At 44.8% G+C, this 18195-nt stretch overlaps 1 protein-coding gene across 1 annotated transcript in view; it reads left to right on the top strand.

Annotated features, from left to right (window-relative positions):
- Window positions 1-9056, top strand: part of OSBP (oxysterol binding protein) — a gene marked incomplete at both ends in the record, with an annotated part of 45871 nt that extends 36815 nt beyond the window's left edge. The window contains 5 exons of the mRNA XM_080719780.1: window positions 4006-4109; window positions 5369-5464; window positions 7315-7496; window positions 8610-8830; window positions 8914-9056. Coding sequence (XP_080575906.1) covers window positions 4006-4109; window positions 5369-5464; window positions 7315-7496; window positions 8610-8830; window positions 8914-9056 — 746 coding nt within the window. The remainder of the gene's footprint in view (window positions 1-4005; window positions 4110-5368; window positions 5465-7314; window positions 7497-8609; window positions 8831-8913) is intronic.
- Between the last annotated feature and the right edge of the window lie 9139 nt (window positions 9057-18195).

The following is an 18195-nucleotide window of genomic DNA, read 5'->3' as shown; positions in this document are numbered from 1 at the left end:
ATTTTAAAACAGGGTCTGAGTTGCAAACGGCCTCACTAAGTAGTAGCTGAAGCTGTCCACGACCTGCGATCCTCCTGTCTCAGTCTCCCAAATGTTGGGATTACAAGCATGCGCCACTACGCCCAGCTTATTTTTATTTTTGAAACAGAGTCTCACTAGGTTGATGAGAAATCTCACTGTTTGCTGAGGCTGTCATTGAACCTGCGATCCTCCTGTCTCAGCCTCCCAAGGGATTACAGGCTTGCACCACCACGCCTGGTGTCATTCATTGTAATCTCATCAACATAGTTTTATAATGTTTATGCAGTTTAAATCAAGTAAGAAAAAATGAGAGTTGCAAGCAAAACTACTTACACTGTCTTTTGTATAATTTAGCTGTAGTTACTCTCACTGAACTCATTTTTTCGTGTGTGTGTGTGTGTGTGTGTATTACTGGGTGTTGGTCTGGGAGATTCTTCTTTCAAGCTACACCCCAACCTTTTTTTCCCCTTCTTTTCATAAAGAAAGATTTATTTGGGGGCTTACAGTTCTGGAGATTTAAGAGGTTAACCTAGTCCATGTTAGCCTGGATTACATCTAGAGCTCAGGACATGGAGGCTGGAAGGAAAAATATTGAGCCGGGTGTGGTGGTGCATGCTTGTAATCCCAGTACTTTGATGCTGAGAAAGGAGGATTGTGGGTTCAAAGCCAGCCTCGGCAACTTCGCGAGGCACTTAGAAACCTAGTGGGATCCTGTTTCCAAATAAGATATAAAACTGGGCTGGGCGGGGGGTATAGCTTGGAAGTAGAGTGCCTTATTATTTTGTTGGAAAATTGGCATCACTTTTTGATAAGGGACATTGATTATCTTGATATCTTTGACTTTGATATCAGGGTAATACTTTCTCTACCACCCTCACAGAATAGGGGGTGATAGAGGAGGAGATTGTTGAAAATATTTTTTGTTATTGTTGTTGAAGACATTTTGATGAGGCTGCGTGTGTGTGTGCGCGCGTACATACGTACATATACATATGGAGAGCAGATAATTTGAAGCTGTCTGAATATTAAATGAGATAATGTGTTAGGAGAATATAGCAGAGTGGCAGGTGCTCTCAGCAGAGTTGCGGTTGCTATCATTGATGTTACTGTCGTCATTGTTTTTATCCTCATTGGTCAACTTCCAAAGCTACTCAGATCTTTTGTATGGAAAAGACATGCCCAGCTGGTTATGGCGGCACATGCCTGTAACTCCAGTACTTGGGGGACGGAGACAGCCAGCCGTCACAGATTCAAAGCTTACCTGAGCAGCGTGGCGAGACCCTGCTTCAAAATAAAATAAAATAGGGCTGGGGGTGTAGCTTGGAGGTAGAATACCCCTGGGCTCAATCCCTAGTACCACCACCAAAAAAAAAAGACCTTTGTACACCACAAATAGCATGCTCTTTTCATTGTAGCTACAGAGGAGCCCAGCATGGTGGCGCACGCCTATAATCTCAGTACTTGGGAGGCTGAGACAGGGTGGTCGTACGTTTGAAACTAACAACTTTGTGAGACCCTCTTTCCAAATAAAAGAATAAAACAGGGCTGGGGTGTAACTCAGAGGTAGAAGGCCCCTGAGTTCCAGCCCCAGTAAAAACAAAACAAACAAAACAAAAACAAATAAGGAGTTATAGAGGCAACCTAGAGAGCTATGGCGTTACTGGAATTGTGTTATAAATATGTACCGAAATTTCAAAATCACTTTTTCTTCTCAGTTAACTCTGCTCAAAATACTGGTTTTGGTTTAATATTCATTTGAGTTAACTCCTAAGGACTAGAAACTAGATCTGCTAATTGCACATAAACAGGCATCTACTCTACAACAAGATGTGGTTATCCCAAGTCTACAGAGACAAATCTGAGGCCGTGGCAAGTTAAGAACATGTAAGAGGCTGGGCTCAACGGTGCACGCCTGTCATCCCAGTACTCGGGAGAATGAAGAGACCCATGGGCTAGCCTCAGAGGGCCCACAGTACAGGGCTCCATGATCTCCCCATGCTATCTGGCCACAGCACCCTTTAGTTGCATGATGTGTTTGCTTACCAACTGGGAACGCCACTGAGTTTTGGTGTTCAGAGAGTGTGTGTGTGTGTGTGTGTGTGTGTGTGTGTGTGTGTGTGTTAGTTACTAGCAATTGAACCCAGGGTATTCTATCTCTCTCTCTTTTTTTTTATGTTTGTGTGTGTGGCACTAGGGATTGAGCCCAGGGCATTCTACCTCTGAGCTACACCCTAGCCCTCTTTTTTTTTTTTCTTCTTTTTTTTTTTTTTTTTTTTTTTGTGGTACTTGGGATGGAACCCACGGGCATTCTACCTCCGAGCTACAACCCCAGCCCTATTTTTTATTCTTTATTTTGAAATAGGGTCTCGCAGAGTTGCAAAGGGCCTAAGTAGCTGAGGCTTGTCCGCAAACTGTGATCCTCCTAGCTCAGCTTCCCAAATGCTGACTCTTTTTATTTTTATTTTGAAACAGGGTCTTGCTAGGTTGATGACAGTCTCACTATTTACTCAGGCTGTCCTCAAACCTGCAGTCCTCCTGTCTCAGCCTCTCAAGTATGAGATCACAAGCATGTGCCACCATGCCCAGCTCAGCCCCTGTCCTCTTTATTTTTCTATTTGAAATAGGGTCTTGCTAGATTGCTGAGAGTCTTACTAAATTGCTGAGGCTAGACGCAAACCTGTGATCCTCCTGTCTCAGCCTCCTAAGTACTGGGATTACAGGCATGTGCCACCCCACCCAGCTCTGCCCAGAAATTTTATTGGGGCTTCATTATGTAGATTCAGTTGATTGAATCATTTTCTACACGATGGAATTCAGTATCCAGTCCCCTTCCCTTCAACTTCCAGGAAGTTGGGCTGATAACAGGTGACTTAAAATCCTAACTTTCTGATCACATGGTTGATCTTCCTGGCCTCGCTTGCCCTCATCCTGAGTTATGCATTAGCTACGAGGGGCCCACCATGAGTCATCACATTATCGTAAACGATTAGGTCCACTCCCATCCCTTGAGAGAGAGCAGGGGTTTAAAGGTTCCCTCCCAGGGACCGTGGACAAAGATCAGACAAATTCTTCATAACACAGGATCACACATCCAGTGAGTGGTAGGGCCAGCACTGAATCCAGTTCTAATTCCAAAGCTCTGCTCTATCTTCTCCATTTTGACTATTAAGGCTCTGAGAAAAGTGGCTTATTTAAGGTCACAGAAATAGTTATTGACAATAGGGACTGGCCTCCAGTACTGACTACTGACACGTGCCACTTCAACAGTGTGATTTTATTTTTACATATTAGGACATATTTGACTTGTTTCCTTTTTTTTTTTTTTTTTTTTTTTTTGGTGGTACTGGGGGTGGAACCCAGAGGCTTTCTACTTCCGGGCTATACTCCTAGACCTATTTTCTATTTTATTTGGAAACAGGGTCTCACTAAGTTGCTGAGAGCCTCACTAAGTAGCTGAGGCTGGCTTCGAACCTACGTGATTCTCCTGTCTCAGCCTCCCAAGCGTGGGGATTACAAGCGTGCGCCACCACGCCCAGCTGACTTGTTTCTCTTAAATTTCACAGCTGGTATTACAAAATCTAAATCCCTAGCCAGATGTTGTCAGTATTTGTCATTTAGTTGTATTATATTCATATATTAAAAATCAAGCTGGGCATGGCGTTGCATGCCTGTAATCTAAATATTTGGGAGGCTGAGACAGGAGGATTGCAGGTTCAAGGTCAGCCTCAGCAACTTAAGTGAGACCTCATTTCAAAATAAAAAATAAAATAGGGTTTGAGATATAGCTCAGAGGCAGAATGCCGCTAAGTTCGATTCTTGTTACCACGCACACACACACACACACACACACACACACACACACACACACACAATCAAGTGAAAAAATTCAATCAGTGTTTCTAACACTTAAGAAGGCTGTAAGTCCAATATTTCTTGTACTCTGCCTGGTGCTAATTTCTGCTACTCTGTATGCCACTCTTCTAGGTACTATCCACTGTATTTTCCATGCAACCGGGCACCACTACACCTGGAAAAAAGTTACTACAACTGTGCACAACATTATCGTGGGCAAGTTGTGGATAGACCAGGTGAGCAAAGGTGCCCAGAGTGCTCCTGAGGGCAGAAGAGCAGCTCCTGAGGGACGCTGTGCCCTAGGAGCACACAGGAGCTGGTCGGGGCGTGGTCACCTTTCATTTTTCATCGGTTTCTCCTGAGGAATTTCTCAGGCAGTAACCCCATCCCAGTCTCCCTAAAGTTCTGTACCATGACTTATTTATAAAAGATCAAATTATAACAGTCATCAATGACTATTAAGACTGTGGGGCACTGGGAAAGATGCCAGAAAACAATAAACAGGGCCTCACTTTTAATCCTTTCGCTATTCACAAAACATTTATTGCAGAGCATAATGCCGGGTATTGGGGTTACAGAGTGACATGAGACGTCCCTCCAGGAGTCAGTGCATCATTGAACACGTATGACAGATGTGTAGATTGAAAAGTGTGTAACAAAATACCCGATTACAGAGGCATGCCAAGATAATAAATACCTAAGGAATTGTAGGTTACCCTTAGACAGTGGTTGCTGGAAGTCACAAAAATACTATCTTCTGAAGTCAGGAAGGGCTTCATGGTAGATATGGAACTAAAACTGACTCTCAAAGAGTGCTTTGGGATTCAGAAGATAGAAAAGAGGGAAAATTTAAATGAATACAGTGGCCAAGTGTGGTGGTTTGGTTCCTGGTTAGCCTCAGCAACTTAGAGGGACCGTGTTTCAAAATAAGAAATAAAATAGGGCTGGGGTTATGGCTCAGAGGTAGAATGTCCTTGGGTTCCATACCTTGAACCACACAAAAAGAAATAAGTAAATAGATGAATATAGTATAGAAAACCCTGCCGTGTGTCATCTTGAAACTGTGAGGAGAGTACTTTGATGTAAGCTGAAGAGCTCATGAAAGGTACCAGTGAGGGACTGGTTTGGAAAAGTATATTTTTATGTGAATTACAGTGTATGTACTGAAGGTCAAATTATACCACCCAACTTAGAACATACAACAAAAATAAAGTCATTTGGTCTTGATCTCAACCTGGAGTACCAAGGTTACGGAGGATTCCGTGTGTTCCCACGGTTGGCTGAGACCTGAATCTTGAGCAAGGGAGAGCTAGAATGTGAGACTGGGGAGTAGAGAGGGTTTGGGGGCTACCTAGTGCTGTAGTTCTTCCTTAGCAGACCTGAGGCCTTGAGTTTAATCCCTGACACTGCACAAAAAAAAGGGGGGGGGGGTTGGGCAGATAATCAAGTTATCCAATCTCTATAAAACTAATTCATGTTTCTTTTTATTCTACAGTCTGGTGAAATTGATATTATAAATCACAAGACAGGAGACAAGTGTAATCTTAAATTTGTTCCTTATAGCTACTTTTCTCGGGATGTAGCAAGAAAGGTAAGGAAAGTTGAAATTCAAATTTTTTTGATTATATCTCTCAGAAGGCCTAGCCCTTTGGGGCTGGGCTATATACATATATATGTGCACATGTCTATACACACACACACGCGCACACACACATATACACATACACAGGCACACACACTCATGATAGAGAGATAAATATCCTAAATACAGTCATTCAAAAAAAGTAGAGATAAGCTAGGCGTGGTGGCGCACACTTGTAATCCCTGCGCTTGGGAGGCTGAGACAAGAGGATCACACAGGTTCGAAGCCAGCCTCAGCTACTTAGTGAGGCTCTCAGCAACTTAGTGAGACCCTGTTTCCAAATAAAGTATGAAATAGGTCTGGGAGTATAGCCCGGAGGTAGAAAAGCCCCTGGGTTCCACCCCCAGTACCACCGGAAAAAAAAAATTAAAACAATTAAAAAAGAAATTTAAAAAAAAAAGTAGAGGTAAAGGAGAAAGTCAGCAAGAAAGGGGACTATATATTGCATTACTGAACCAATTTCTTCTCTTAGACAAATGAGGAAGTAAAAGTCAAGAGGAATGAGAGACTAAAAAGTGGAAACACAAAGAACGGACTTTTTTCTTTCTTTCTTGTTTTTTGGTGGTACTGGGGGTGGAACCCAGTGGCTTTCTACCTCTGGACTCTACTCCTAGACCTATTCTATATTTTATTTGGAAACAGGGTCTCACTAAGTTGCTGAGAGCCTCACTAAGTAGCTGAGGCTGGCTTTGGACCTGTGCGATCCTCCTGTCTCAGCCTCCCAAGCATGGGGATTACAAGTGTGCGCCACCACGCCCGGCCCAGGAGGGACTATTAAAAGAAGGTGTATTGGCTGGTCGTTGGTGGTGGTGGCGCACGCTTGTAATCCCAGCATTTGGGAGGCTGAGACCGGAGGATCGCAGTTCGCGGACAGCCTCAGCTACTTAGTGAGGCCCTCTGCAACTTAGTAAGACCCTGTTTCAAACATAAAGAATAAAAAAATAGGGGATGTAGCTTGGAGGTCAAATGCCTCTGGGTTCCATCCCCAGACCTGCAAAAAAAAAAAAAAAAAAAAAAAGGAGGAGGAGGTGGTGGTGGTGGTGTGGACAGTTGGCTCCTGTGGAGTCGGGGGGGGGGGGGTTGTATGTTACCACTATGGTGGACCGTGCCTTGAGTGTTTACGGGGGTGAAGAATAGCTGGGGACTAAATCTGTTTGCAGGCCTCTATGAAGAAAATATTTATATCATTGCATTGAAAATCCTATACAACAAAGTGTGATAATGAAACCCCCAAGTCAGAGCTCAGTTATTTCAAGTAGTGTTTCAAAAAGAATACAAGCCGGGTGTGGTAGTGCTTGCTGCCATCCCAGTGCTTGGAAGGCTGAGATGGGAGACTTGAGGGTTAGAGGCCAGCTTCGGCTACTTAGGGAAACCCTGTTTCAGAACAAAAAATAAAATAGGTCTGGGGGTGTATCTTGGAGATAGAATGTCCCTGTGTTTATTCTTTAATACCACACACACACAAAAAAAAAACCACAGAAGAAGAATATAAGAAGCCTACTCCAGTGGTACATGCCTGTAACCCAGTACTTGGGAGTCCGAGACAGGAAGAGCACCAGTTTGAAGTCTAGGGGTATAGCTTGGAGGTAGAGTGCTTATGGATCTGATCCCCAGTAAAACACACACACACACACACACACACACACACACACACACACACACACGAGTACAACAGAAGGACTTGCATGGCCCCGTGGTGCTCATCACACCTTGAGCCAGTGTTTCCCCAGTCCCCTTGTCTCTGGATTGGGGCTGTCATGCGAATGCTCCGCTCCAGAGCCCTCTCTCCACCCTTGCAGGTGACAGGGGAGGTGACAGACCCATCGGGGAAAGTCCACTTTGCCCTTCTGGGGACTTGGGATGAGAAAATGGATTGTTTCAAAGTACAGCCAGCCACTGGGGACAACGGGGGCGACGCTCGGCAGAGAGGCCACGAAGCAGAGGAAAGCAGGGTCACGCTTTGGAAGAGGAACCCTTTACCGTGAGTGTCAGCATGCCAACCGCAGCGGGCATCCAAGGCGTGCGACCTGCCTTCCACTCAGTGATGGGAGGGGTCGAGCCAGAGACATTGGGACGCCGGGCCAGGTTACCTGAAGGTTGTCACCGTGTGGCTTGAGTTGTACCCTTAAACCACCTTTGTCCTTTCTAAAGGTCCACTGCAGCTGGGTAGCACATGCCTGTAATCTCAGTACTTGGGAGGCTGAGAGAGGAGGATCACAGGTTCCAGGACAGCCTCAGCATGTAGTGAGAGTCTCATCAACTTAGCAAGACTCTATTTCAAAATAAAAATTAAATAGAGCTGGGGGTGTAGGTCGGAGGTAGAATGCCCACAGACTCAATCCCCAGTACCACATACACACACACACCCCATAAAAAGCTGGGTGTAGTGGCATACTCTTGCAATCCCAATACTTGAGAGGCTGAGACAGGAGGATTGTGGGTTCTTGGCCAGCCTCAGCAACTTGTGAGGCCCTCTGCAATTCAGTGAGAACCTGTTTCAAAATAAAGAACAAAAAATAGGGCTGGGGGTGTAGTTCGGAGGTAGAATGTCCCCGGGGTTCCATCCCCAGCACCCTCCCACACACACAATCGAATGAAGGTCTGTTGGATTGTTTGGAAAGAGCCTCCTGCAACTCAGAGCAGAAGCACAGAGGAGAAAGGTGCTTCCCACCTCTTCCCACCTTAGCCTGAAGGCCCAGGAGTGACAGGAAAGTGCCCGAGACAAAGTATAGGCTTTGGGAGCGAGAGAGAGGCCATTTGTCCCTTGTCATCACCTGGTACGCCATCTAGGGTACGCGCAACTGTCCAAGAAAGCTTAACAGGAGTGAGGGAGTAGGAATGAGGAGTTTCCCTCTGCTGTGGGAGCTTTCGTTCTTCCTAATGAACCAGACCACCTCAGTTGAGAGCAGTGCGGCCCCAGACGACTGTTGAAGTGATGCCAGGGGGTGGGAGGGGTCCAGTTGGTCTCCCAGTCGGGGTACCCGACTTGAGAAACAGCCTCGCCGCTGTAGCTGGCAGTGCACCGAGCCCTGGCTCCTTACCTGAGGTCCCGGTTCTGCCATCACCCTGTCTTTTTCTGATCCCTTCCTTTCAGGAAGAATGCAGAAAACATGTACTACTTTTCGGAGCTGGCTCTCACTCTCAATGCCTGGGAAGGTGGCACTGCACCCACGGACAGCCGGTTACGGCCTGACCAGAGACTGATGGAAAACGGGCGCTGGGATGAAGCCAATGCCGAGAAGCAGCGCCTGGAGGAAAAGCAGAGACTTTCCAGAAAGAAGAGGGAAGCGGAGGCCATGAAAGCCTCAGAAGATGGTAAGGAGTGCGCCTTCTCCCCTTACTTCTTGCTGCGTGGGTATTGAGTGCCGCGTCTAACTTTGTTCTTCTTCCCCTTTTAGGCACACCATATGATCCTTATAAGGCACTGTGGTTTGAGCGGAAGAAGGACCCTGTTACCAAGGAGTTAACCCATATTTATAGGGGTGAATATTGGGATTGCAAAGAAAAGCAGGACTGGAACTCATGCCCAGACATCTTCTGAAACGGCAGGACACAGAGGAAGAAGACCCAATGGAGGAGGGAGAGGACAGAAGATGTGTGGAAAGCCGGCAGCCAAGACTCTTACCAAGTGCTTTCCTCAAGTTGTCTGTCTTAACCAATCATTTTTTTTCCAAATCAATCACCAGAAGCAGACACCAGTGGTGGTGATTGGCTGGTGGCCTTAGCTGACTGATGCTGAAACCGATGTACTTGCTGCCGTGTCTGCAAGGGGAGGGTCAGCGGCTGAGCATTAGTGTTACTCCACGTCGGCACAGTCAAGTCTTCTTGGCTCTTCCTTCTCCCTCTGCCCCACGTAAGGTGATGTCACCCGCCCTCCCCTTGTAGTCTCCCGCTCGGCCAAGATCTGCGTAAAATTGTGATTCATGAGCATTTTGGTGCTGTTCAGAGCAAGAACTGATCATCACATTTCTTTCAAGAGAAACACATAAGACTTAACCAGCAGAGGCATCGTGAGTGGCTCAGTGGAGCTTGAGTCTAACCTTATGGAGTGTGTTCGCACACAGGGTCAGTTGAACAGGGCATCGATGTGTAAATAACTGAGGTATTGGGACAGCCACGAGAGAGAGAGGATTCTGTAAAGCTGGAATATTCAGTTGCATTCTTGGAAGTGTCTATCTTCACTTGAGTGAGATGCCCCTCTGCGGTCCTCCAGCTTTGACAGCCTCTGGAGGCCACTTGGGTGGTTAGGAATTATCCTCATGAAGGGGTCCTGCAGACTTCCTCGGGCAGAGAACTTCTGAGAACACAGGCAGGATGGGAAAGGACTGCCAGCCACTTTGACCTTCCCAGTCCTCCTCACCCCGCCCTTCATTGCCTTTCTGGCTTCTCTTCCGGCGTGGCACCAGTTTGAGCCTGTGCTCCAGGCTGGAGTGAATGAAACACATGGTGTCCCCTTCTGATACACTGCAGAATTTGAGAGAAGTCACCCTGGAACAAACGTTTTCACCATCTCTCACCCCACGGACTGGAGCCACCTCCAGAATAATGTGTTAAATATCTGTATATTATATATATGTAGAGAAAAATCTAATTTTTTGGTTTGATTTTCCACCTTCCCTTTAAGAATCTTGGTTTTTGATATCACTTGACTCCCTGGGACTCTCGTGGACGTTAGTCCACGTGGACGGCGCTCTCCCACTTACCACCTTTTAGAGGCAGATCCGAAACCCAAACGGGGTCGCGCCTGGCAGTTACTGAACAGGACTCTGTCCACGGTTTGCATCATGGGATGCCCACTGCTGTCTAAGCTCTGCTTTTCATTAATTACCTGACTCTTGGAAATGAAATCCTAACCTCTTTCCTGCCTCTTTTTCTTTCTTTGGTTAGGAAGAGTATGGGTAGAAAGTCAGGAGGGTGATTTCTGGTTTCCTTCTGCCTCTGTCCAGCCTACAGGCTAAATCCCAAGAGTTTCTTTTAGGATGTGGGGCTGGGGCGGGTCAGAGAGAGCTGCTCCTGCTGGGCCCTGGCTCCCTTCTCTCCACCCTGTATTCCTTTCAGTTGTCTCCTTCAGATCTGCGCAGCCCGCCCCAGGCTGAGGATTTCACACTGAGGTGCCTTCCTTGTACGCTTTTCCCGAGTGCTTTTTTTGTTGTTGTTCTTTAACTGCTGAGCCTCAGCCAGTGTGGGTCCTGGGAGCACTATCATTCCAGAGGAGGCCACCCCTCCGGGGAAACTGGGTTGTACCAGGTGTATTAGACTTTGAATCTTCCCACCAGCCCTCCCTTCTTAGCTGTGATAAACTCCGGGTAGCACAGCTAGGGAGGGATGGCCTCCACAACCCTCTCCCAACACAAGCCAGAGGCCGCGCCAAGGCATCTTTGAAAGGGGCCCCTAGAAGTGGGGCTGCGTGGACCCCCACCACACCGAGCTGCTCTGCTCTCCCCACCTTCTCCTCTTCTACGTTGGCACTACATTTCTGTGACCCCAGATTCCTGCTAATGAAAGAAGCTCAGAGTCCTTCAGGTGGAATAAAGTCACATCAAAACAAAATGATATATATTTTCAGTTTTTTGCCTTATTGCTTTTTTTCCAAAAAAAAAAGGAAAACTACTAAATTAAATAAATTTTTAAAAAGTCTCATTGTCTGATTGCCTCTACTCCTGCTAATCAGGAACTGGTGGTGGGTGGGGAGAACTGGTCCAGTGTGGTTTGTTCTGTTCCGGAGTCCCAGAGCCCTGCAGCTCTGACTTTGTGAAACACTGAGAGAGAACAATCTGATATTTCAACTATTCAGTATTATTCTGGAGGGTCTGTAAGGAGAAAAGTACTTTTTTTCCTCGCATAACATATTCACTTCTGATATCAAACTTTTGATCACTTAGAGATAACATTTCAGTATTTCTTTTTGCTTTCTTTCTTACCAGAGGATATTTTTTTTAAGATAAAACTATCGTACATTTTTTTTTCAGAAAAAAATTTATCCTAACATGTAATATGAACTCTAAATACCCAAAATAATCTCAAAAAAGAACAAAGCTAGAAGATGTACATTTTCTGATTTCAAACCTTATAGAGCTATAATAATTGAAACAGTGTAATACTCCTATAAAGGGAGATATATAAACCAGTGGAATAAAATAAAAAGCCTAGAAATAATTTCTTCTATATATGGTCAACTTATTTTTGACAAAGTTTCCAAGAACATTTGGTGAAGGAAATAATTTTTTCACTAAATATTGTTGAAAAATAATAATTACATGAAAAATAAAATTGGACCCTTACCTAACACCATATGCAAATATTAACTAAAAATAGATAAAAGACCTAAATGTAAATCTTAAGCCTATAAACTTTTAGAAGAAAACCTGGGTCATAAAACTTCACAACACTGAAATTGGCAGTGATTTCTTGGATATGATTTCAAAAGCACAGGCAACAAAAGAATAAACAAACTTCCTAAAAAATAAAATATTGTACAATGTAAACAGAGTTAAAAGTTGCTGATAGAATGGGATAAAATACTTCCAAATGCCATATCTGAAGGTATATTAATATTCCAAATAGAGATCCTAAAAATTAGCAACAATAAAAGCAAACAATACAATTTAGAAATACAATTTAGAAATAGGTAAAAGACTGAAATAATGAATCTAGGGGCTTTCTACCTCTGGGCTCTACTCCCAGACCCATTTTATATTTTATTTGGAAACAAGGTCTCACTAAGTTTCTGAGAGTCTCACTAAGTAGCAGAGGCTGGCTTCGAACCTGCGTGATCCTCCTGTCTCAGCCTCCCAAGCGCGGGGATTACAAGCATGCACCACCATGCCCGGCATAAGATTTTAACCTATAAACACATGAATATATTCTTTGCTTAGTTGTCTGCTGGATGGAAGATCTTGTTTCTCTGGTTCTGGTGTGTATTGCCCATTTCTTCTTTGTAGTTAATCTCTGAGTATTTTTTCTAGCGCTGGTTTTGAAGACATAAATTCCTTCAGTTTCTGTTTGTCATGGAAGCTTCTTATTTCCCCATCTAATTTGATAGAAAGTTTTGCTAGGTAGGAAAATTTTGGCTGGAAGTTGTTTTCTTTCAGAGTTTGGAATATGTTACTCCAAGCCCTTCTGGCTTTCATGACTTGGTTTGGGAAGTCTGGAGTGATTCTCAATTGGTTTGCCTCTGAATGTCACTTGGCCCTTTGTTTTTGTTGCCTTTAAGATTCTCTGCTTGGCTTCCACATTGGTCATTTTGACAATTATGTGGCGTGGGGATCCTCTCCTCTGATCCTGTCTAAAGGGAGTTCTATAAGTTTCCTGGACCTGTGTATCGACCTCTTGCTCTATGTTTGGAAAATTTTCTGCTATTCTTGCTTTGAAGAGATTATTGATTCCTTTGGTTTCACTTTCTTTTCCCTCCTCTATTCCAATTATTCTTAGGTTAGCTCTCTTAAAATGGGCCCATATTTCTTCAATGTCAGATTCCTGCTGTCGGATTTTTTTTTCTAAGTTAGAAATTATGCGTTCATTTTTGGAGTGCTCATCTTCTAGGAGCGAGATTCTATTCTCCATATGGTCTACTCGATTGCTTATACTTCTATTTTATTTTTTGTTTGTTTGTTTTTTTTGTTTTTTTGGTTTTTTGGTGGTACTGGGGTTCCTGGAAGCCCTTCTACCTCCGGGCTCCACTCCCAGACCTCTTTTTACATTTTATATTTGGAAACAGGGTCTCCTAAGCCAGCGCGCGCAGCTGGCTTCGAACCTGCGCGATCCTCCTGTCTCTGCCTCCCAAGCGCGGGGATTACAAGCGTGCACCACCACGCCTGGCCATGCTTATACTTTTAATTGAGACCTTTACCTCAATGATTGCTTTCTTTATTTCTTTTAGACTCTCTCTAAATTCTTTTCAAAAGTCCTGTATTATTTCCACAGTTATATTCCTGATTTGATCTTCTAGAGATCTCTGAATTTCTGTGTTATCAGGTTCTGATGTTGTGGGGTTGTGGGCATTCATTGCTCTACTGTTGTTTCTCTTTCCCATGATTTCAGAATTTTGTGCCTTCCCTGGGTCACTACGACTTCACTTAGGGTGCTCTGTATCTCGAGTCTGTTGTAATCTCAGCCGCCACTACTCCTTTACTGGGTTGTACTGCAAAGTCTCAGATCCAGGGAGTTCATTGAGGCTGTGCGAGACCATGGAGGTGCCGGGCTGGGCATTCTCCCACGGGGAGCTGCGACTAGGGTGTGGTATCTCTGCCACTGCTACTACTTCACTGGGTTGGACTGCAAAATATCCGACCCAAGGAGATTATCAAAGCTGTGCAAGTCCCTGGGAGTACAGTACAGGGATTTCTCATTTAGGGGCCGCAATCTCTCTCACGGTTATTGTGCGTGCAGATCTGGAGCTGTGGCAGGGCACAGTGAACTCGCTGTCGCTGCTGGCAATATGGCGCCGCTGCAACGCCCTCAGCTGTGAGGCTGGCATATTTCTTTTCTGGTTTTGAGCTCCGTTCTGAGACCTGGAAGGCGTGATGAGCTTGGCCACTGGGAGTTTTAGACGTTCATTGCGCTGAAAGAACTGCTGAATTACACCCGAATGATCCGCAGCTGCTCACTTCAGCTCCTTGTTTACCTTTCCTCTCTGGAGCCTGGTGCTGTGAGGGAAGATGGCGCCGGTGCGGCTCCGCCGCTGCAATGCAGGCTTGATTTCTGGTCTCTGGTTGTACTAGTCTTTTTTTTCTCTGTCTCTTGTGTTACATTTTTTATTTCTCTGTTGGTGGTGTTTTCTGGCTATGAAAAGTGCTGATTTTGTGGCCACAGAGATTGAGCTTTAGCAGGACTCATAAATGCTGCTTTTCTTGGTCGCCATCTTCCCGGAAGTTCAAGAAAAGTACTTTCAACCCACTTTAATGTGATGTATTCATCAATATCTCACCTTATTGTTTTTTATGTGTGTATATTGTCCTGGGGATTGCACTCTAGGGCATTCTACCTCCTAGCCACACTCCATACAAACCTTTTTTTCCCCCTTTGGAGCTGTCTTGCTAGGTTGATGGGAGTCTCACTACTTGAGGAGGTTGTCCTTGAACCTGTGATCCTTCTGCCTCAGCCTCCCAAGTACTTGAATTACAGGCATGTCACCACACCCAGCTCTCAATATGCCATCTTGGTATTAAGGGAAGTATTTTACCTCAAAAAACTAAAAAAAAAAAAAATTCTTAGACTGGGCATGGATGCACGCTTGCAATCCCAGCATTTGGGAGGCTGAGACAGGAGGATCTGGGTTTGCAGCCAGCCTCAGCTACTTAGTGAGGTCCTTTGCAACTCAGTGAGACCCTACTTCAAAATAAAGAATAAAAAAATAGGGCTGGGAGTCTAGCTCAGAGGTTGAATGCCCTGGGTTCCATCCCTAATAACACACACACACACACATACACACACACACCCTTAAAATTTTCTTGATGAATTTAATCTTTTCCCATTTAGATTCTTGGATTCTTGGCTGTTTCATGTACAGATTCAAATTTTGCTTTTTGAAATAAATGAGTCTGATCTGAAGACTTTTGAGAAAGCTACGGCAGTGAACATGCTTGGTTTTGTCTGGAAGCTGAGGTTCAGGGAGGACACAGGCGCGGTAACCTAGGGCCCAGGACGCTCAGGTCAGAGCACAGTCCCTGCCTGTGTCCTCTCGAGTACTGAACATCTGCTTCTGTGCATGTGGGCAGGCAAATTTAAGAGGAAGAAAAGCAAAGAAAACCCAATTTAAGTCCAGTGTGGTAGTGCATACCTATAACTTGAGAACTTGGGAGGCAGAGACTGGAGGATCACAGGTTAGAAGCCAGCCTCAACAGAGGCCCTATTTCCAAATAAATAAAATAGAGCTGGGATGAGACTTGGAAGTAGAATGCCTCTGGCCAATCCCCAGCAGCACCCCCCCCACACCCCTAAGTAAACTCAAGGTTACAGCTGATTGGTTAGTCACCGTGCTGGAATCCCAAGCTGGGTGTGTTTAATCCCCTAGTAACCTTTATAGCCCTGCACTCTGGGGAAACTGGACTGGAAGGCAGCTGATAGTTGAGGCCTTTATCAGGAGGAAATGTGTGGTCATTATATCCATCACATTATGCTGAAATGCCCAGTCTAGTTCCAGAGGCTTAGCAATGTGCATAGCACCATATCTTTTGAGGCTCTACCTAAAGGAAGGGGCATTCTTAAGATCCAGCTCCAGGATCTGGACTTCTCAACTCTACCGTCCACTAAATTAGCTATGTTGTAGGGAATTTTTCCAGTCTGGTTTTTCGGAAGGCTACCTATCTGTTCAATTTTACCTGCTTTCCATTGTGGGATTTGATGTTAAGGTTTAGTAGTTTTTTTTTTTTTTCTTTTTCTTTCCTTTTCTTCATAAGATTTGTAGTGGATGCTTGATATTGTGAAAGCTATATCCTCCAATCTTTTTCCTTCCTTCCTTCCTTCCTTCCTTCCTTCCTTCCTTCCTTCCTTTTTTGTGCTGGGGTGGAACCCAGGGGCATTTTACTTCCCAGCTACACTCCAGCTCTTTTTTTTTATTCTTTATTTTTGAAACAGGGTCTCGCTGAATTACAAAGGGCCTCACTAAATAGCTAAGGCTGTCTGCGAACCGTGATCCTTCTGTCGCAGCCTCACAAATGCTGGGATTGCAAGCGTGTGCCACCATACCCAGATTATTATTTTTTTCTTCTTCTTGGTACTAGGGCTTGAACCCAGGAGCATTCTGCTTCCATGCTACAATCTCAGCCCTTTTTATTTTTATTTTGTGGTACTGGAGACTGAACCCAGAGGCATTCTACCTTTGAGCTACACCTCTGCAGCCTTTTTTTTTTTTTTTTTTTTTTTTTGCAGGTCTGGGGATGGAACCCAGGGGCACACCCCCCACCCTATTTTTTATTCTTTATTTTGAAACAGGGTCTCACTAAGTTGTGGAGGGCCTCACTAAATAGCTGAGGCTGTCCACGAACCACGATCCTCCAGTCTCAGCCTCCCAAATGCATTACAAGTGTAGCCTATTTTTTAAATTTTTAATTTGGAAACAGAGTTTTGTTAGGTTGTTGAGGGCCCTAAATTGCTGAGGCTGGCCTTGAACCTGCAACCCAACCTGTCTCCCTCTCCCAAGGACGGGGATTACAGGCGTGCACCACTGTGTCCGGCTTTCTTTTTTATTCTGAAACCGGGTCTCACTAGTTGCTGAGAGTCTTGCTAAATTGATGAGGCTGGTCTTGAACCTTCCATCCTCCCGTCTCAGCCTTGGGAGTACAGGCATGCACCACCATGCCGGGCTTACATACTGCAATCTTGAACAACATCTGGGTACAATTTTCTGCACTGGGGACATCAAGTGGAACCAAACATTTTCTGATCTCTGAATGTAAAATGCTGGGTTGGAATGTGCACCTCGAGGGTCTACCATGCGAAATTATGATTCAAAACTACAAATTAGAGCCGGGCGTGGTGGCGCACGCTTGTAATCCCAGCATTTGGGAGGCTGAGACTGGAGGATCGCGGTTTGTGGATAGCCTCAGCTACTTAGTGAGGCCCTCTGCAATTTAGACCCAGTTTCAAAATAAAGAATAAAAAATAGGGGCAGGGATTGTAGCCCGGAGGTTGAATGCCCCTGGGTTCCATCCCCAGACCCGCAAAAAACAAACAAACAAACAAAAAACTACAAATTATTACACTTGTTAGGGACCTCTGAAATCTCACAAAATATTAAGCTTGGGCCAAGTACACACTTGTAATCCCAGACTTTGAGAGACTGGAGAATTTCAAATTCGAAATTTAATGAATGTAATAAATTTCAGTTTAATGAAACCCTAAATAACTTAGACCTTGTTTCAAAACAAAAAAAATACAGCCAAGCGTGGTGGCGCACGCTTGCAATACCACTATTTGGGAGGTTGAGACAGGAGGATCACAGTTTGCGACTAGCCTCAGTTACTTAGTGAGGCCCTTTGCAACTTAGTGGGACCCTGTTTTAAAATAAAGAATAAAAAATCGAGCTGGGGGTGTAGCTCAGAGGTAGACTGACCCTGGGTTCCATCTCTAGTACCAAAAAAAAAAAAAAAAAAAAAGGCGGGGCTAAGGTGCAATTTATGAGTTCAATCCATGTACAAAAAAAAAAAAAAAAGATGTTAAACCTGAATATTTCAAGAATCTGCTTCATATAGACCTAATAGGAGGTGTAGACGAATCTTGGGGGTTTTACACTATAATAGATATAAACGTATAGATAGGGGGTTTTTTTGTACTACAGATTAAATACAGGGTCATTCTACCTTTGAGCTATACTCCCAGCTCTATTTTATTTTTTTACCTTGAGATAAGGTCTCTCTAAATTGCCGAAACTGGCCTCAAACCTGTAATCTATCTTTCTCAGCTTCCGGAGAAAGGATTCCAGGCGTGCACCACCGCGCAGGGCTAGCTCACAGTTCTGAAGGTGAGATGTTGTCCGTGCCCAGCCTGCCTTCTCAGTTCAGAATTGAGGTAAGGCTAAAGTCAGAGTGTCCATCAGGTCGCGGTCCCCTCAGGAGGCACTGGGGGCAAATCTGCTTCCAGCTCTTTGTTGTTGGCAGCCCATTTTGTTTTGAAACAGTCTCCTAGGTTGCTTAGCCTGGCCTCGAATCCTCAATCCTCCTGTCTCAGCCTCCCAAGTGCTG

This window comes from Muscardinus avellanarius (genome assembly GCF_963383645.1).
Source record: "Muscardinus avellanarius genome assembly, chromosome: 1".
Taxonomy (NCBI): domain Eukaryota; kingdom Metazoa; phylum Chordata; class Mammalia; order Rodentia; family Gliridae; genus Muscardinus; species Muscardinus avellanarius.
This window is presented reverse-complemented; position numbering and strand designations above follow the sequence as displayed.